This window comes from Oncorhynchus clarkii, chromosome 30 (assembly GCF_045791955.1).
Source record: "Oncorhynchus clarkii lewisi isolate Uvic-CL-2024 chromosome 30, UVic_Ocla_1.0, whole genome shotgun sequence".
In the NCBI taxonomy this organism is placed as follows: domain Eukaryota; kingdom Metazoa; phylum Chordata; class Actinopteri; order Salmoniformes; family Salmonidae; genus Oncorhynchus; species Oncorhynchus clarkii.
In genome coordinates this window covers 2354431-2373362 of record NC_092176.1, presented here as the reverse complement: position 1 = coordinate 2373362, position 18932 = coordinate 2354431, and the positions used below count along the sequence as shown (strand labels likewise).

General features: G+C 46.1%; 1 protein-coding gene across 1 annotated transcript in view; it reads left to right on the top strand.

Moving 5' to 3' along the window:
• The window catches only part of LOC139389777 (adhesion G-protein coupled receptor V1-like), a 190389-nt gene that overhangs the window by 85679 nt on the left and 85778 nt on the right, over window positions 1-18932 (top strand). Inside the window, exons 66-83 of the mRNA XM_071136722.1 lie at window positions 1860-2058; window positions 4602-4821; window positions 6125-6364; window positions 6662-6811; window positions 7035-7523; window positions 7861-8004; window positions 8771-8942; window positions 9254-9395; window positions 9564-10411; window positions 10806-10926; window positions 11155-11326; window positions 12139-12381; window positions 13338-13745; window positions 14511-14695; window positions 14880-15132; window positions 15782-15921; window positions 17969-18129; window positions 18461-18561. Of these exons, the coding sequence (XP_070992823.1) occupies window positions 1860-2058; window positions 4602-4821; window positions 6125-6364; window positions 6662-6811; window positions 7035-7523; window positions 7861-8004; window positions 8771-8942; window positions 9254-9395; window positions 9564-10411; window positions 10806-10926; window positions 11155-11326; window positions 12139-12381; window positions 13338-13745; window positions 14511-14695; window positions 14880-15132; window positions 15782-15921; window positions 17969-18129; window positions 18461-18561 (4388 nt within the window). The remainder of the gene's footprint in view (window positions 1-1859; window positions 2059-4601; window positions 4822-6124; window positions 6365-6661; window positions 6812-7034; window positions 7524-7860; window positions 8005-8770; window positions 8943-9253; window positions 9396-9563; window positions 10412-10805; window positions 10927-11154; window positions 11327-12138; window positions 12382-13337; window positions 13746-14510; window positions 14696-14879; window positions 15133-15781; window positions 15922-17968; window positions 18130-18460; window positions 18562-18932) is intronic.

Sequence of the window (18932 nt, the reverse complement as noted above, 5' to 3'; positions counted from 1 at the left end):
TGATCCTTTTTTAGATCAAACTATACTAAATATATTCCATGTCACCAAATAACTGATTGCAACATACTGTTTTGCAATGAAGGTCTACAGTAGCCTCAACAGCACTTTGTAGGGTAGCACCATGGTGTAGCCGGAGGACAGCTAGCTTCTGTCCTCCTCTGGGTACATTGACTTCAATACAGACCTAGGAGGCTCTTTGTTCTCACCCCCTTCCATAGACTTACACAGTAATTATGACAACTTCCTGTGGACGTGAACTGCATGAACTGACATGTTGTCCGCCCAATCAAAGGATCAGAGAATGAATCTAGTACTGAAAGCATAAGCTACAGCTAGCTAGCACTGCAGTGCATAAAATGTGGTGAGGATTTGACTCAAAGAGAGAGAAAGACAATAGTTGAACAGTTTTGAACAAAATATTTTCTTCCAAAATTAAAGAGACGCAAGAGAGAGAGAGAGAGAGAGAGAGAGAGCTATATTTGGTTGTATTTAAAAAAAACTTTCACTGAATGCAGCTAGTTAGTTTAGCCTACTCAAACACCTGGCTCCAACAGAAAGGGGTTCTGTTAGCTAGCTGGCTATGACTATCCAACATGGGAACTCTTCCAAGTCAAGGTAAGCTTTTGGTTTTATTAATTTATTGCCAGTGGAGCCCGCCGGTGTAACTGCTAAACTGCTTTCTGACTGTACTCTGAAATGCATGATTGTGGCGGGTTTACTAACACGTTAGTTCTAGCTACAGTATGTTGACTATGAGTTGACAACGATGTAGGCTGTGCTTAGCGGTTAGCAGTCATGATATGAAGGTTTGGCTTGGAATGGTTTTTTCGCCTGGTTACAGACAGCTGATGTGTCGTTCACTGAAGTCCACAAGTGAAGGGAAAAGGTGAGAGGAGGAGAGCGCGTAGATAGTTAGAGAAGGAATTATATACAAGGAGCAAAGTGATCGTGCTGTTTTATATGGTTGCTTAGGAAAGTGAACTGTGTTTGTGTGTGATCAGGGGTGTATTCATTACGCCGATTCTGTTGAAAAACGTTTCTTAAACTGAAGCAAACGGAACAAAACGGGGATAAACATACCTGAATTTGTCTAATAGAAACTCTCATTTGCAACTCTTGGACTAATGATTACACCCTACATCAGATCGTTGCAAGCAAGAGTGTGCAAGGCAGTATTGAATATTTCACTGTCTGTCACCTAGATTGGAAACGCTACATTGGAAACGTTCATTCATAGGCTAGGTTGTAGCGACCTCATGACGGGTACAGGCAAAATGAGAAAACCATGTAATAGCCGAAAGCTATCGATGAATGACAGCAATTTTTTACAGCATTTCTACACAGTTTAAAAACTCTAAAATGCGCTTAATCTAAATTGACTCCTGCCATTATCACCATGGGGGCTGTAGCTTCGTTAGTCTCAGACAATAGGGGTCTTAACATTCTATAAACATGTCATAAAGCAATTAGATTATTTTAGTACCTTATTTTAAATTGTTGGTGATGAGCTAGGGTATGACGCCTGCCATACCCTTGAAATAGAAAAGGAGAGCCGCACACTCTAGGGGCTCAGATGCAATAATTTAATAACGAACGTTTTGACAGCCAAGCTGTCTTCATCAGTCTCTTTTTATTTTTCAAGTGTTCTACTCTGCTAACCAGTCATTTGCCTAAATATATGTGCATTTCTTCCACCTCTAGCACTAACACACTTTATTCAAATACTCAACTCATCATTAAGCCTTTGATTTGAATCAGGTGTGTTACCAGGATTGAGAAACACTGTCATATATAGTGCACTACTTTTTACCAGAGCCCCATTAGTGCCATTTCTCTTCTCTCCTTTCTGTTATTTCCAGTGGAGGAGGATGTGGGCAGTGTGTCTATCCCGGTGGTGAGGAGGGTGGGTTCCTACGGCCTGGTCACAGCAGAGTACATATCCAGGGGCCTGACGGCCAGCCCAGGCCTGGACTTCGGCCTGGCCAATGGCTCGCTCACCTTCCTCCACGGCCACAACACCAGTCACATCAACGTGACCATCATAGATGACCAGGACAGGTGAGTCAGTCTGTCTGTCTGTGTCTGATCACGCAGGCCTGCTACACTGCAAATCACCTACAGTACCAGTCAAAAGTTTGGACATAACTACTCATTCAATCAAATGTTATTTGTCACATGTGCCGAATACAAACAGGTGTAGACCTTACAGTGAAATGCTTACTTAGAAGCCCATAACCAACAATGCAGTTTTAAGAAAAATAAGTCTACGTTTAATAAAATAATAATAACAAATAATTAAAGAGCAGCAGTAAAATAACAGTAGCGAGGCTATATACAGTTGAAGTTGGAAGTTTACATACACTTAGGTTGGAGTCATTAAAACTCATTTTTCAACCACTCCACAAATTTCTTGTTAGCAAACTATAGTTTTGGCAAGTCGGTTAGGACATCTACTTTGTGCATGACACAAGTAATTTGTCCAACAATTGTTTACAGACAGATTATTTCACTTATTATTCACTGTATCACAATTCCAGTGGGTCAGACGTTTACATACGCTAAGTTGACTGTGCCTTTAAACAGCTTGGAAAATTCCAGAAAACGATGTCATGGCTTTAGAAGCTTCTGATAGGCTAATTGACATCATTTGACTCAATTGGACAATGACCACAAGCATACTTCCAAAGTCAAAATGGCTTAAAGACAACAAAGTCAAGGTATTGGAGTGGCCATCACAAAACCCTGACCTCAATCCTATAGAAAATGTATGGGAAGAACTGAAAAGCGTGTGCGAGCAAGGAGGCCGACAATCCTGACTCAGTTACACCAGCTCTGTCAGGAGGAATTGGCCAAAATTCACCCAACCTATTGTGGGAAGCTTGTGGAAGGCTACCTGAAAGTTTGACCCAAGTTAAACCATTTAAATGCAATGCTACCACATACTAATTGGGTGTATGTAAACTTCTGACCCACTGGGAATGTGATGAAAGAAATAAAAGCTTAAATAAATCATTCTCTATTATTATGACATTTCACATTCTTAAAATAAAGTGGTGATCCTAACTGACCTAAGACAGGGAATTTTACTAGGATTAAATGTCAGGAATTGTGAAAAACTGAGTTTAAATCTATTTGGCTAAGGTGTATGTAAACTTCCGACTTCACCTGTCCATAAGGTACCGGTACAGAGTCAATGTGCGTGGGCACAGGTTAGTCGAGGTAATTGAGATGTGTTGTTACCTACCCCTACCACCTGGGGGGGGCGTTCCGTAAGGACGTCCAGGATCCAGTTGCATTGGGAGGTGTTTAGTCTCAGAGTCCTTAGCTTAGTGATGAGCTTTGAACGCTGAGCTGTCGTCAATGAATAGCATTCTCACGTAGGTGTTCCTTTTGTCCAGGTGGGAAAGGGCAGTGTGGACTGCAATAGAGATTGCATAATCTGTGGATCTGTTGGGGTGGTATGCAAATTGGAGTGTTTTTCTTTATTTCTACTGTTTTCTACATTGTAGAATAATCATTAAGATTGCAAAACTATGAAATAACACATATGTAATCATGTAGTAACCAAAAAAGTGTTAAACAAATCAAAATATATTTTATATTTGAGATTTTTCAAAGTAGCCACCCTTTGCCTTTACACAATCTTGGCATTCTCCCAACCAGTTTCATGAGACTTGTTGGATCCAAGACCTTAGTACAAAAAGTGGCAACTCTGTTTCCAAGTTTAATCACGTCAATAGCTATGTTTCTATCGAATTGTTTCCATCGAATTGGAGACAGATTTTCGTGCAAATATTCTAAAATCTGCTTTATGATAATATGTGCATTTTGCCAACAGTGAAGTGTTTCTAACAAACAGATTTGTTGAGGATAAAAATCAGTGCGTGATGACGTAGTGCTCACAAAATGTCCTTTTTCATTTTTATTATGGATAAGAGCGAGAGAATGTTATTTGTCAAATGGTAGTCAAGCATCGATCATCATGTCACCAGAAAAAGACCATCGATATTTATTGGAAAGGAGCATCAAGATCAACGTGCACTTTCACCACCCTGTGAAGTTCATCGTAACTTATTTCATCTGTAGCCTAATAAACTGCATGCTTTCCCTAGTTGAAGTGGGACGAGAACGCAACATGACTCCAAGTGTACTTCGATATGATGATTATTATATAAATACTTGCGCATAAAGACGTTTCCACCGCCATTTCTCGCAGAATTCATTTTACCGAGACAAAAAGATCCCACCATGTCAAGCGAACAAATCATTTGTTGGCATTCATACAATTGTACAGAAACTTCCTGTTTCCATCACAGCTGTCGTGATTATTTTTTTTATACGGTAGGACTTTACTAGCATAAATAGTGTGGATGGAAACTTGCTTGTTGAGGCATTTTTACAGTGTCACCTTTTTGATCTGAATGCCCTGTCTTTAGTCAGCTGTTCGACAACACAAAATTCCCAAACTCTCTAGTTTTGACTCATCTCGTCACTCCTTTTGTGTCTGATGTTGTATCTGAACCGGCCTTAAGACTTTCTATAAAGAAATGTATGTGAACATAGAGAGACCAGTAATGAGCATGTTGGAACTCTTCTTCCAGGGAGTATGCCGAGACGTTTGAGATCCAGCTGTCCAGCGCCTCGGGCGGAGCCATACTGGGGACTCATTTGGTCGCCAGAGTTACCATCGCCAAGAGCGACTCACCCAACGGCGTGGTCCGTTTCCTGAACGAGAGCGTGATCACCCTGGTGAACCCCGACAGCACCCTGAGACTCAGCCTGATCCTGGAGAGGGTGGGCGGGCTAGTGGGCAACACTACGGTAAGCCTACTGGGACCATCCACTTCTTCTGTCTGGTTTCTCTCTCCTCTTGTTTCCACAGGAGGCTGGCGAGGGGAGGATGGCTCATAATAATGGCTAGAATGGCGTGAATGGAATGGTATTGAATATAAGGAAGCCATGTGTTCAATGTGTCAATTTCATTACTTTACAGCCAGTATTCCAGCCATTACTATGAGCCTGTCTGCCCCAATTAAGGTGCTAACAGCCGCCTGTACTTGCTAGGCCTATAGACATCTTAGCAACTTTCGGACACAGACTAAAAAATATGCTCCCAGTTTCCCGGACACAGACTAAAAATGATGCTCAATGGAGAATCTCCAGTGAAAGTACCTCATTCTATGTTGCTTAACATAACGACACTGTAATGTTATTAGCCTACAGTGCCTTCGGAAAGTTTTCACACCACTTGATTTATTCTCCATTTTGCTGTGTTACCGCGTGAATTTAAAATGTATTAATTGAGATGATTGTGTCACTCGCAATACCCCGTGAGGTGGAATTATGTTGTTTTTTAAAAATACATTTTTTACAAATTAATAAAAAATGAAACGCTGAAATATCTTGAGTCGTTAAGTATTCAACCCCTTTGTTATGGCAAATGTAAATAAGTTAAGGAGAAAAAAATGTGCTTAACAAGTCACATAATAAGTTGCACCCTGTGTGCAATAATAGTGTTTAACAGGATGTTTTTATGACTACCTCATCTCTGTACCCCACACATACAATTATTAGTGTGAGTGAAAAGAAAGCCTGTACAGAATGCAAATATATTTTTTAAATGCAACCTGTTTGCAACCAGGCACTAAAGTAATACTGCAATAAATGTGGCAAAGCAATTCACTTTTTGTCCTATGCGTCATTTCATAGTTTTGTTATCTTCACTATTATTCTACGATGTACAAAATCGAAACATTAATAAACACGCTGGAATGAGTAGGTGTGTCCAAACGTTTAACTGGTACTGTATGTTAATTAGTTATTTCTATATTTCATGTTCAATAAATTAGAAATCATTTCTAAAAACATGTTTTCACTTTGTCATTTTGGGGTATTGTTTGTAAATGGATGAGAAAAAAATCTATTTCATCCATTTTGAATTCAGACTGTAACACAAAATGTGGAATAAGTCAATATTATGGATAATGTGTTTTTGACAAGGAATCGATTTGTTGATAAAATATTTGGTAAGTAATGTTAATGTATTCGTCTTCATCTAAATGTCTTCATAAGCATGAATGTGATGCATACCAGCCCATCTGAATAATTCATGTCATTTCCTCAGATAACATGGAGCATGCTGGGTCCCAACACCAAAGAGGTCTTACCACCCGTAAACACAGACATTGGTGAACCTGTGAACGGATCGTTTCATTTCAGAGATGGGGAGGGGGGATTACGCATCATCGATCTGAGTATTCTCCCCCATGGGGAGGTGGAGGTGGCGGAGACCTTTGTAGTCATGCTTGAGCTCCTCTCAGGAGACCTGGACATTGACCCCCAAGCGGGCTCTGTCACGCTCAAGGTATGTCACCCTCCCAACGAGTGACATCTCAATTTTAATATGCACTCCAGTTGTATTTAAACCATTGTTGCATCCTATTGATATTTAAGAGTCTCTTAGTCATGGTGTGTGTGTGTGTGTGTGTGTGTGTGTGTGTGTGTGTGTGTGTGTGTGTGTGTGTGTGTGTGTGTGTGTGTGTGTGTGTGTGTGTGTGTGTGTGTGTGTGTGTGTGTGTGTGTGTGTGTGTGTGTGTGTGTGTGTGTGTGTGTGTGTGTGTGTGTGTGTGTGTGTGTGTGTGTGTGTGTGTGTGTGTGTCAGATTGAGAAGTTTGGTGACCCTAATGGCATAGTGCAGTTCACGGAGGAGGACCTTAGAGAGCGTGTGTACAGTGAGCCCACAGACAGAGAGGGGCCACTCAACATCTCCCTCCTCATCACACGCAGAGAGGGCGTCATGGGCAACATCACGGTAAGACCACCTCGGGGGATGACATTGTACAGTTACAGACAGCAATAGGCTTTATAGGCAATGCTCAGGCTTTAAGTGTGTCCCTTTGTTTCAGATGTACTCAGAGAATTTATTGATAATGCATTAAGTTTATAATAGACTCACACTGTCATTAAGCTGTAGGTCCTATAACGTACAGCCAATTCACATATACGTTATAGATGTGTGTGTGTGTGTCTTTCAGGTGCACTGGCAGATCCTGAGTGACTCTGACACATCGGGGGATTTCTCGGGCCTCAGCGGCTCTGTAGTCATCCTGGAGGGTCAGAGGGGGGCAGAGGTGGTCCTCGCCCTGCTACCTGACGCCGTGCCCGAGCTGGAGGAGCTCTACACGCTCAGGTTGAGCACCGTAGAGGGCGGCGCCACCCTGGACATCAACCGCAGTAGCACCCGACTCAGAGTTCGGGCCAACGACGAGCCGCACGGTTTGTTTGGGCTGGAGGTGGAGCAGCAGGCAGTGGTGGTGGCAGGGATGGGGGCTGGGCTGGGGAGACTCCTGACCCTGAAGGTGACACGGCAGGCTGGAGCCTTCGGCAACGCCAGTGTGGGCTACCGGATCAGTACTGGGCCTGGGCTGGATGGACAGGAGCTGCTGGGAGAGGCAGCTGTGGGGAGAGCCCTGGTCAAGGATGGGGAGGACTCAGCCTCTGTTCACGTGCCAATTAATAGTCAGGTAAGGGACCATTGGGGCCAGAGATAGTATACTCAAGACCAGGGTTCCCAATGTATTTCTATGATTTATAACCATCAATGGGGATCATGCATTCGTCCCGCAACTGAATTTGTATAGTTCCTGGCAATGCATGTAGATAACTTTGAATCTATATAGTTTTCCTGTTTTTGCATAATTTGTAATGATGAACATCACAAATGACCTAACAAGATCAAACCTATCTCCAGTAGATCAAAGTACCCTTTTGGCTACAATGCCCTGTCGCTGACCCTGCCTCTGTAGTCATGCTTACCAGACTGAATCTCTGTCTCTCTCTCTCTCGCTCTCTGTCTTGTAGGTGTTTCTCTCAGTGGGTGTGAACTTCACTGTGGAGCTAACAGACGTGAGCCTTCTGGGACCTCTCCTCAGCTCCCCACCCCGCCTCCTGCTGGAGGCCAAGGTCGCCATAGTGACCGTCCCAGAGGAAGCAGCCAGCGCTGAGGTATGAGTCAATAACTTTATTGAGTAGGGTGAAGTTGCACCTAGACGCTGATCTTGGGACAGTTTTGCATTTGACCCACTAATGTTTAAGGATAGGATTTGGGGATCTCAGCTCAGGGGAAAGTTCTCCCCGGAGCTATAACTTTATTTATTTATTTATAAGCAAAGATGTACTGTATGTGTTGGGCCTTAGTTCGACCCATGTTTATACCTCCTGTCTCACATTACGTTGACCCAAGATGAGGAGGATGCTCTGTATCTAACTGAATTACTGGTCTGGGGTTGGTAGCCCCTCCCTCTGAACACCCAACCTCTTTCTGTCAGGACCTATGGCAGACTCGTGTAACATACATTTCTTCTCAGTCTGTTGACCAGCTTGGTGGTGACCACGACGTAGGCGATTGACCTAGCTAGCTACCACTACCATCTCTTCTACTACCCGACAGTACTATCCGAGCATTACAGCGGTACACAGGGCTGTGGACAATCCCAACGCCAACCTTGTTTCAAGGTTTCAGCACGTCATTGTAGAGAGTTACAGGGGAAACGGTCTCAACCATTCGTCTAGTTTTTTTTCTCAGTCTGAATGCCCCATCTTTAGACAGCTGTTCTATAGCACATACTTCTAAAAACGGTCGAGTTTTGCTTTGTCTCATCTCAACATGTTGTCTATTAGATCTGTCCTGGGCTTTAATGTAACACTTATGAAATCATCCCCTATTCCTTCTCCTCTGTGTGTGTGTGTGTGTGTGTGTGTGTGTGTGTAGGTGGGCTTTGCCTCGTTGGCACTGCAAGTCTCCAGTGTGGAGACGGGTGCGTGTGAGGCGCTGGTGTCCCGAACGGGGCTGTTTGGGGGGGTGAGGGTGGAGTGGCGCGCAGGGTACCCCCCTGGACAGGCTCCAGTTGGGTTCAAGCCTGGAGTTATCACCCCCAGTTCAGGTAAAGGCCCTCAGACGGGAAACTCACCGCTGTGAGCTTGAGAAGAGGTTTGGTGACATGTCTATCTGAGATGTGGAAGTCTCTCCCTGTCTGTTCATTTCCTCTCTCTCTCTAAACACAGGAGGGACATTTGAATAGGCTGATAAGTGTAAACGCACCAGACACATTCCACCTCTTCCAGTTTCATTTACATCTCTTTTTTCCCCCAAACACCACCACCAATAAACGCCCTACAAAATGACCAAACTCATAGTGTGTATGTAGGGTGTTATCTGAGGGCGTTGTCTGAGTGTGTTTGTCGTATTCCTCAGGCTCGGTGACCCTGGCCCATGGAGAGAGGAGCAAGGCTGTGTCCCTCCAGGCGCTCCCTGATGTGTCTGAGCCAGCGGCCTACGCCCTCCACCTCACTGCAGCCGGCTCCAGCTCACCTGCTCCTGGAGTAGCCAGACTCAGGTACAGTAGCTAGACTCACCTGCCAGGCTTATAACACTCCTATATACTGTAGACACAACAGTTGGAACGGGACAGCCTTCTGGCTGAAGATTGCATGCTGTATGTAATAGTGCTGTTAGAATGATATAACAGCTATGGTGTGATGTTAATCTCTGTTTTCCTCTCCAGGTCAGGGTTCACGGTGGCAGAGGTCGAGCCACTAGGGCTGTACCAGTTCGCCCCGGACTCCCGCCAGCTGGTCATCGAGGAGGACGTGCAGACCATCACTCTCTATGTCCAGCGGCTCTACGGTTTCCGTAGCAACCGTACCCGCCTATCCTATGAGACGGCGTCGGGCAGCGCCCTGGCGGGACAGGACTTCACTGCCGTGCAGGACGGAGAGCTGTTCTTCGACTCGCCTCGCCAGACCTCCGCCTCGATCCGTCTGTCTGTACTGGACGATGTGCTCTCGGAGCCCGATGAGATCTTTTATGTCAACCTGACAGACGTTCAGGTACTGAGCCGTGGTGGTGACCCCCACTCAGGCGACTCCCGGCCCCGTCTCACCCCCCAACACAGCGTGGCCACTGTCACCATCCTGGCCAGTGATGTCAGCGGGGGGGTGTTGAGCATCGGGCCGGGGCTGGTTCAGACAGCAGAGGACAGGGAGGAGGGGAGCCAGCAGGAGAGGAAAGTGCTCCTCAAGGTGCACAGGTCTGAGAGCCTGACTGGGCCAGTGAGGGTCAGGGTCCAGGCTTATGGGGGCGGGAGTGTCGGAGGTGCCCCTCTCCCCATTGCTCTGGAACCCAACAGGACCTTGGCACTGGAGGGGCAGGACTTCAGGCTGGAGTCCGCCCTGGTGTCACTGCAGGAGGGGCAAAGCGAGGCCGAGGTCAGCCTACTCATCCTAGACGACTCGGAGCCCGAGGGACAGGAAGTGTTCTTCATCTACCTCAGTGAGCCAGAGGGAGGGGCACAGATCGCAGATGGACCCGACAAGCAGGGCTTCAGCTCCTTTGCCAAAATTATAATCCTAGGTAAAACACTGAAACGGCCATATCGGCCTCAGGCTCCCCTGTCACATGCTCCTTTAGTCTATCCATTGGTCAGTCAATTCAAGCTAATGTCATGCTCTAGTTTGTCTAATACAATTGAATCTCTATAGGTCATTGTTTTCCAATACAATTCCTAAATTAGGTCCCAGGGCACAGACATCTGACATCATTCCAGTGATGTGAAATCTGTTCCACTGTTCATTTGAATATAATTGATGATATAATCAAAGAGACGGTCACAAGAGAATTGGAAGCTTGATGCGCTGTATTTGTTGAACGCTCTCCTCAGTGTACATACAGGGAACAGTATAAGGAATTAGTCACTTAACTCTGTCTCTCTCTCCTTCCATCCCCTCCCTCTCTCCCTCTCTCTCAGGGAGTGATTTCCATAATGGGATAGTGGGTTTCAGTGTGAGTTCTCTGCTGGGTCAGGTTCTGGATGAGGACTCAGAAGTGAACAGAACGGCCCTACTCTACCTACAGAGACAACAGAACCGGTGTGTTTCTCAGTGTTTTATCCTCGGCAACATTCCTCTGCCCATACGGATGTCAGCAAACCAAAGAGTAGCAGCAATAACAGTGGTGGTAAAATCGTCATCAAAAGTAGTGTGATACAAGCAAGGGGCACTGTGTGTTTGATGTGAGACCCATCTGCCTCTGGAAAAATATGTATATTTTTTTAATGTTTTTTTTTTCTTTCTTGTTTTTCTGCCTCCCCCGTGCAGGGCCTTTGAGGACGTTGAGGTGATGTGGCGGGCCACATTCAACAGGGCGGAACTGTCCCTGGTCAACAACGGTGTCAACCTGACCCGGGAGCTGCTGCAGACCTCAGGCACCGCGCTGTGCAGGAGAGGACAGGTCCTCTGTGTCCTCAGCATGGAGGTCCGACAAGACCAGGTGATTTCCAGGTTATACTAGAGGTTAGAGGTCAAGGGGGACCAGAACAGATGAGTCTCACAGTACTCTGAAACTCTCAGCAACTCATCTCCATTTGGACCACTGACCACTGAAGGAGCATGCATGATGTCCTTATAAAGTAGCTCTCTCCCAGGCCATACATCCCTCGTGTTTCACACGATATCTTTCTGCTGTGCCGTCAGAGGATATACAGTATGTTTATGTGGAGGTTTGAAGAGAGAATGGGCTGAAGGTGGCATCGGCATCAATGTAAGCTCACAGGAGGAGGGCAGGAAGCCCCTGTGGTGTGATCACAGCCTCGGTCCTCTCCTCTCTTCTCATCTCCTTCCTCTCCTCTCCCTGGTGGTCCTACCAGGCAGCTCACCCAGCCTCTGCCCACTTCCTGTCCTGCTGTTTGTCTGTGTGTCTGGGATATTTTAGGGCAGACCTCCACACGCCTCTTCCTATCGAGCGCAGTCTGTCTGCTGTGCTTCCTAATCCCCTACCCCTTCCTCCCCTCCCCCTACAATGCTGATATATGACACAGCCCTCAGACCTGGGAATGAGAGGAATTAGTCCCAGACTCACTTCTGGAGGCTGCAGGACCCGTCCACCAGTATGTGGCATAGGGTTCAATTCTATAACAATGTTTTATAAACATTGCTCGTACTGTACTGTAGTATTATGGCTGGGGCACATAATCCCATGTTAATGTTCCCTATTTCAATTTCTCATCCTTTTCCCTTTTTATGTATTACAATCTTCAACCAGATAGCCTTTCATCAACCTCATATGAATGTGTGTTGGCATAGGAACCTGAGTACCAGGCCTGGTTCCTGATTGAGATCTACCAGGTGGGTGTGGGCGCTGCTATCAACGAGAGTGCCCGCTTTGCCAATGTCACCATGCTGGAGAGCGATGACCCCCGGGGACTGGTCTACTTTGCGGTGGGTTCCAGACTGCCCGTAGCACACCTCAAGACCACCCGCCTCAGTCTGCAGGTGTACAGAGAGGCCAGCACAGCCTCCACCATCACCGTACACTACCGCATGCTGGTGAGAAATATACACATATGCACAGTACATACTACACACTCACACACATGCACAGGATACATTTTCACAGTGCACACACAAACAAGCACACTCACACACCAGACACACACACATGGAATACTCACACACATATTTTTTTGTAATAATATTTTTCACATTTCCACACGTTCACATAAAATAATACTTTTATATTACCATACATTCCCACACTACCACACATCCTCTCACACTGTCTCCCTCTGTAACCTCTCACATCCTTCTGGTCGAAAATGTCCCATCTTATTCAAGTTGTTGTGTTGTCTAACTCACCAAATCAGATTTCCATTCCTCACCCTGACCTAATTAAGCTGACCTAATTTTGTGACCTTCAAGGTCTAACGGTGTGTGTGTGTGTGTGTGTGTGTGTCTTCCCTCTCCTCCCATCCTGCCTCTCTCCCAGGGGTGGGGATGAGCTCTGTGTGTTTGATCCACTGCCTAGCTGGGGGCCGACATTCACTTGTAATCCCAGCCTTTGATATTGCGGATCAGAAGGGAGATTGTGGAGTGCACTTACTAGCACTCCACCTCCATGTTACATATGACAAGGTTATCTCCTTTCATCTTTCAGACCGAAATGATGTTCTGAAAACATCAGTTGGATACATATTTATGTCAAATAGTCCAAATTCATCTGTTCATCAAACCATCCCTTTTTCCTTCTATTTCGCCACAGGTCTTCAACCTCCTCTTCTCCTCTCATATTTGTACATGCATAAAGCTCTGTTGCAACACCTACTGTATCTCCCCATCCATCCATCCGTCTCTCTCTCTCTCTCTCTCTCTCTCTCTCTCTCTCTCTCTCTCTCTCTCTCTCTCTCTCTCTCTCTCTCTCTCTCTCTATTTTCCACCTTTCCCATCTCCCTCAATCTTTCCATCCTACTATGACCTCACACTCCTTTCTCGTTGTCGTCCTATAGGAACTCCCTCGGGCTGAGGCAGTAGGCCCTACCCTGGTCTGGCCCGCCGTGGCCGGGATGGACTTCCTAAAAGAAGAGGGCCAGCTGACCTTTGACCTGGGCCAGAGGAGCACTGGGCTGGACATCACCCTCACCCCAGACCAGGCCTCATCCAACCCCCCGCCCAAGCGCTTCCGCGTGGAGCTGTATGGAGCCAGCGGAGGGGCCAGGGTGCACCCTGAGTATGGGCTGGCCAACGTGACCCTGGTATCGGACACAGAGGCCCAGCTGGTTTGGGCCCTGTTGGACCAACTCCAGCAGCCTCTGGACAGCGCCATACTGGATAGGGTGCTCCAGGCCCTGCTCAACAAGGCCACAGCCCAGCTCACACCAGAACAACTGACCGCCGTGCTGGTCGCAATGGGGAAGGTGAGAGAGGAGGGAGAGCGAGGGAGAGGGGAAATCAAAGGCTAGACAGAGAACAGAGGGAGACTTTTTTTCAAACTGGCTTTGTTCGTTATTAAAAGTGATCTGTTTGTGTGGGTTTTTGTTTTTGTGTGTGCTTAGTGTGTGTCGCATTTGAGTTTGTCTGCTTTTGCCAAAGGGCAGCCTTTTCCCATACAAAATAGTGACAGATCTGCAGAGGAATTTCCTTTTGAAAAGGTCTCTGTTGTCACTGACTGTGTGACTCTAGCAGCACCTCGCTGTTACACTGTCACTTCATCTGAACCAATCAGCCTCTAGCCAAGTCAAGTGTGTGAGAGCAGAGCGGGGGGCTGAGGGCACAGGGAATAACTGTCACCGCCGTACTAGAAATAAACCAACACACTCTTAGAAAAAAAGGTTCCAAAAGGGTTTGTCAGTTGCGTTGAACTGTATGTATGGTAGCAGGGAATCACCGAATGCCACTTGTCATTCATAACCCACAGGTACTGTGTGTGTGTGTGTGTGTGTGTGTGTGTGTGTGTGTGTGTGTGTGTGTGTGTGTGTGTGTGTGTGTGTGTGTGTGTGTGTGTGTGTGTGTGTGTGTGTGTGTGTGTGTGTGTGTGTGTGTGTGTGTGTGTGTGTGTGTGTGTGTGTGTGTGTGTGTGTGTGTGTATTTAATAGGGGGCTCTTTGGTTACTGGCTATATGTATCTTAGTCATAAACACCTCCACTCTCTCTCTCTCTCTCTCTCTCTCTCTGCTCGCCAAGGTGCTGAAGGAGGCAGAGCGGACCCCTCTTGCTGACAGCAGCCGTGGTTTGACCTATGACCTCCTGTGTGCCATGGCAAACCCCAGCCGTGTCGACACGCAGGGCCTGAGTCAGCTGGCAGAGGTGGCTGAGCGCTTCGCCTTCTCCCTCCTCACACAGTCCCAGTGTGGAGCACAGGGTCAAAGGTCAGTCCTGCCCATGGGGGGGATTGTGGTTAACTCAAGCAGAGCAGTGCAGTCTATTATTTCTGCTAATGCGGACACTATTGTCTAAGGTCGACTATGGTCTCATATAGTAGATCTCTTATTTCCCACTGTTACAAAGACTATATGAGTAGAATAAGAGTGTGATTTGTTGGTATTTTCAAAGGGGGAGGACCATACTGGACACTTGCGTATATATATCCATCTCTGCCTACCACTGGTACCCTACCCAGATCAACGGGCACATGTTCACAGGCAAGAACTCAGACTCATTCCAGTTGCCAGAGTTCCTCCTTGAGGTGCCAGCCCTGCCCGCGGGCACCCTCTCCCCCTCAGCCTGCCGACGGGTGCAGCTCACAGAGTACAGCACGGAGCACTGGTTCCTCACCAATGACAAAACCACCGCCCTCAACGGCAAGGCAAGCAGACCCGCACACACTCAATGCCAAATCATGGCAGCTATTAGCACTTCCAGACTGATTGGTAACTATACTGGAGATGGGATGCCCCCCTTGCAATTTTTCTTCAAAGTCATTGTTGTAAAAGAGTGAGTTTTGTTTTATACACCAGACACTCTTATCCGGAGTGACTTACAGGAGCAATTAGGGTTAAGAGCATTGCTCAAGGGCACATCGACAGATTGTTCAGCTGGTGGGCTGTAGGAGTCGAACCAGTGACCTTTCGGCTACTGGAATATGGGCTTAACCGATAGGCTTAATCTGGTCAAATGAAGGTAAATAAATGATCATAAAGTTATAGGAGAGTACTATGGTATTACAGGTCAGGATGTTTTTGTCCGAATATAACTTTTGTGCTGGTCAGAAACAGCAGGGGGCGATGTTGTCCACTGAGGCTCTGTCCTTGGTTTCTGCCAGTTGGTCTTTAGAGCTGAAACCAAATAGAAGTTGCCCATAATAACTGTAGACACATATCTAGGGTCAGCTTACCTTCCCCCAATCCTTAGTATTGGTCAATATTGGGGAAAATCACATATTGGACCTTAAATCAGCATTTGGGGGGCAACTTCATCCTGCTCTGTACTGTAATGGTGTTTCTCTTGTTGTGTAGGTTTTCTCTGCCAGCCTGCAGGGCCGTGGGTCACGGCCCCTGAATAAGAGTGACGAGGTGGTGTACCGTATTCACACCCCTGGGCCAAGGGTCAAACCTGGCCAGTCCCTGTGTCTTCTGTGGAACCAGGCTGCTGAGAGGTACTGTACTCTGTACCCACCTGATGCCCTCAACCCCCCTCTCCCACACACGGTCACTTTCCTTCACACAGTACTATGTAGCTCTGTAGTGTGTTAATATCTGATATACTGTATATATATTATATATACACCTCACATGTGACCCGTACTAAGACTATGCTGTTAGGCTATTAACGTTTACATCTGATTCCATTTAACATTATAGTAAAACCATGTGCAATCAAGTGTTATGCGTTTGGCTGACTAAGATCAAGAAATGGTCATGAGAAGCGAATGCAGAATGCAGAAGTATTATTTAATAACTTGGTCAAATGAATGGATTCACATATAAGGAAATACTGGCATTAACATAGCAATCACAATCTAGGCATACAGACAAACCATGAACTAATCGGGGCGGCAGGGTAGCCTAGTGGTTAGAGCGTTGGACTAGTAACCGAAAGGTTGCAAGATCGAATCCCCGAGCTGACAATGTAAAAAAAACTAGGGCCGTCATTGAAAATAAGAATTTGTTCTTAACTGACTTGCCTAGTTAAATAAAGGTAAAAAAAAACAAAAAAAAATAGACCTAGCTTACTATAGAAGAGAAGCATTTCATATTTCATGGGCATACTACAGGATAAGAAACAAAATACATTTTGTAACATTTTTAACATTTGAAGGTGTCTTTAAAAAAAAATACATATATACACCCTTGACCAATCAAATTATACCAAGGTATAGTAAGTAACCTGATGGTGATCAGGTTACTATAGGCCCAATCTCCACAGGATGTCACAGCATCTAGACCAATGCAAATAAGACATACAGTGTCTTCAGAGTTCTCCTCAGGGGACACATTTCAGATACATACCAAACATGGATGCAATAGTGTCACTAACACACATTTCAATAGTCAGTCCTATGGATACTATAGAGGGAGAGTTGGTCCCTCAAAGGGGGGGGGCATACTGGCTCCAAAATCATTGTCCTTTGTGTCTTCCTTGTGTTCCTGGGCCATTTGCCGGGAAGACCCAGAGAAGAGAGAGAGCACATAGTTAGGGCTGAGCCTACAGCTCTACCACAACAAACCAAGCCTTTTTTTTTTTTTTTTTTTTTTATGAATCCCCCAAAACGGATATTTCTCTTAGTCTGTCGCTATCCTAAACTTGAGCCCATCTAATAAAGTGGTGTGTGTCTGAAATTACTATTTTGGACACAACCATTTAGGTGAGTAAAAGGGTCCCCCTTCTGCTCAGCTCTGCTCTGAAGGTGTGAACCTCACACGTAAGAGTCTGCCTCTAGCAGAGAGGTCAGGGGTCAGGCTCTGTCCAGCAAGGACCTCTTTCCAGCCATGTATGAATTGGCCTCCCCCTCTCTCTCTCTCTCTCTCTCTCTGGGTTGTCCCAGCCTCATCTGTGATGTCTGCAAGAGTTCAGTGTGTTCTGTTCCGAGTTCCCGAACATTCCCGCCCATCAGAAGTGTGTTTGAAAAGACATTCCAGAGGAGGCCCGGCGTGGGACTCTTGGCTAAACAGCCTGTAACAGGACGCAGATTTCTCCGGTTCGGTTTGTTCCATGGAGCAGCTGTCTCAAAGATCCGTCTCCCAGATAACCAACCAGATGTGTGTGTGTGTGTGTGTGTGTGTGTGTGAGAGAGAGAGAGATTCAACCTTGCCTCGCTGCACTAATGACAGGTATAATAATGCCCATCATAGACTTCACAGTCATTTAATCACTAGGACTGTCACAGTGTTTCTTAGATTCATTTCCGTGTGTTGTCAAGTAAATCTCAGAATCCCCCATGCCTGTCACTCGGAAAGTAAATTAGCTCAGCTTCATTTTAAACTGGAACAAATATGAATTCTGTCCTCCTGTCCTCCTACTTGTCACCCGTTGAAATATTCTGAATCCATTAACATGTCTGAGAGTTGGCACATCGGAGCACTTAAAGAAGCAGAGACACTACACAGCTGGATGTTTCAACGGGATTCAATAACTTCATATGAACTTCCTGCCTAAGGCTGGCCACTAACTGTATGATGCCGCTCCTTCACCCTTTCCTGTAGCTGGCTGTCAGACGGGCAGTTCTGCAGGGTAGTGGAGGACAGTGGGAACTATGTGGAGTGTGCCTGCTCCCACCTGTCTGTGTACACGGCCCACGCCCAGATGGCCGCCTTGGCCTCCTACAACGAGGCCTTCTACGCCTCAGGCTTCATCTGCATCTCAGGTACTGTATGGATGGCGAGTCTCTTTAGGTATACATCTGGTTTAGTTCTTTCAGTCCACCTTTTCCTTTATATCGCTCTTTCTTTCTCTCTTCCTTTCTCCTTATCCTCCTCATATCTCTCTGCCCCATTTCCTCTATATGTCTCTCTCTTGCCTTTCATGTCTCCATTCTCTCTCTCTCTCTCTCTCTCTCTCTGCCTCTTTCTGTCCTCCATTACCTTCCACCCTGTTGTTTATGTCCTATAAGTATTTTTTATCCAGTTAAAAAACATTATGTGGGGTTTTATGTTCAATATGGAATGATACAGAATATCTTATTGTCTGATCCTCAGGTTTCACCTTGGCCATCGTATCCCACCTGCTGTGTTCCCGCTTCCCCATGTTTGCTGCCAAATTGCTCACCCACATGATGATGGGCTGCCTTGGTACCCAGGTACGAGGACCACCCCCGTATTGTCCCCTCGCTGAATCTCCACAAAACACAGACACGTCTTCCTCGATCCTCAATGATGCTCCGAAGCATCCATTCTAGGCATGAGGCTTTTGAGTGGCTCAAACATAACAATTTTTGTCCTACTCTGTCTGGGTGTAAGTGAGCTGATTAGCACATTGTGACAGTTTGGGTAGATTTAGACAGATGAGGAACCTTTGAAAACGATTATAGAAGCATCCACCTCTATGCAGATCAATTTGCCTTGCTCTATAGGTCAGCAGCCCCCTCTACTCAAATACACACACACACACACAAACGCACGCTTGCAGGCATGCACACACACACACACACACATCAACAGGCACCGCAGA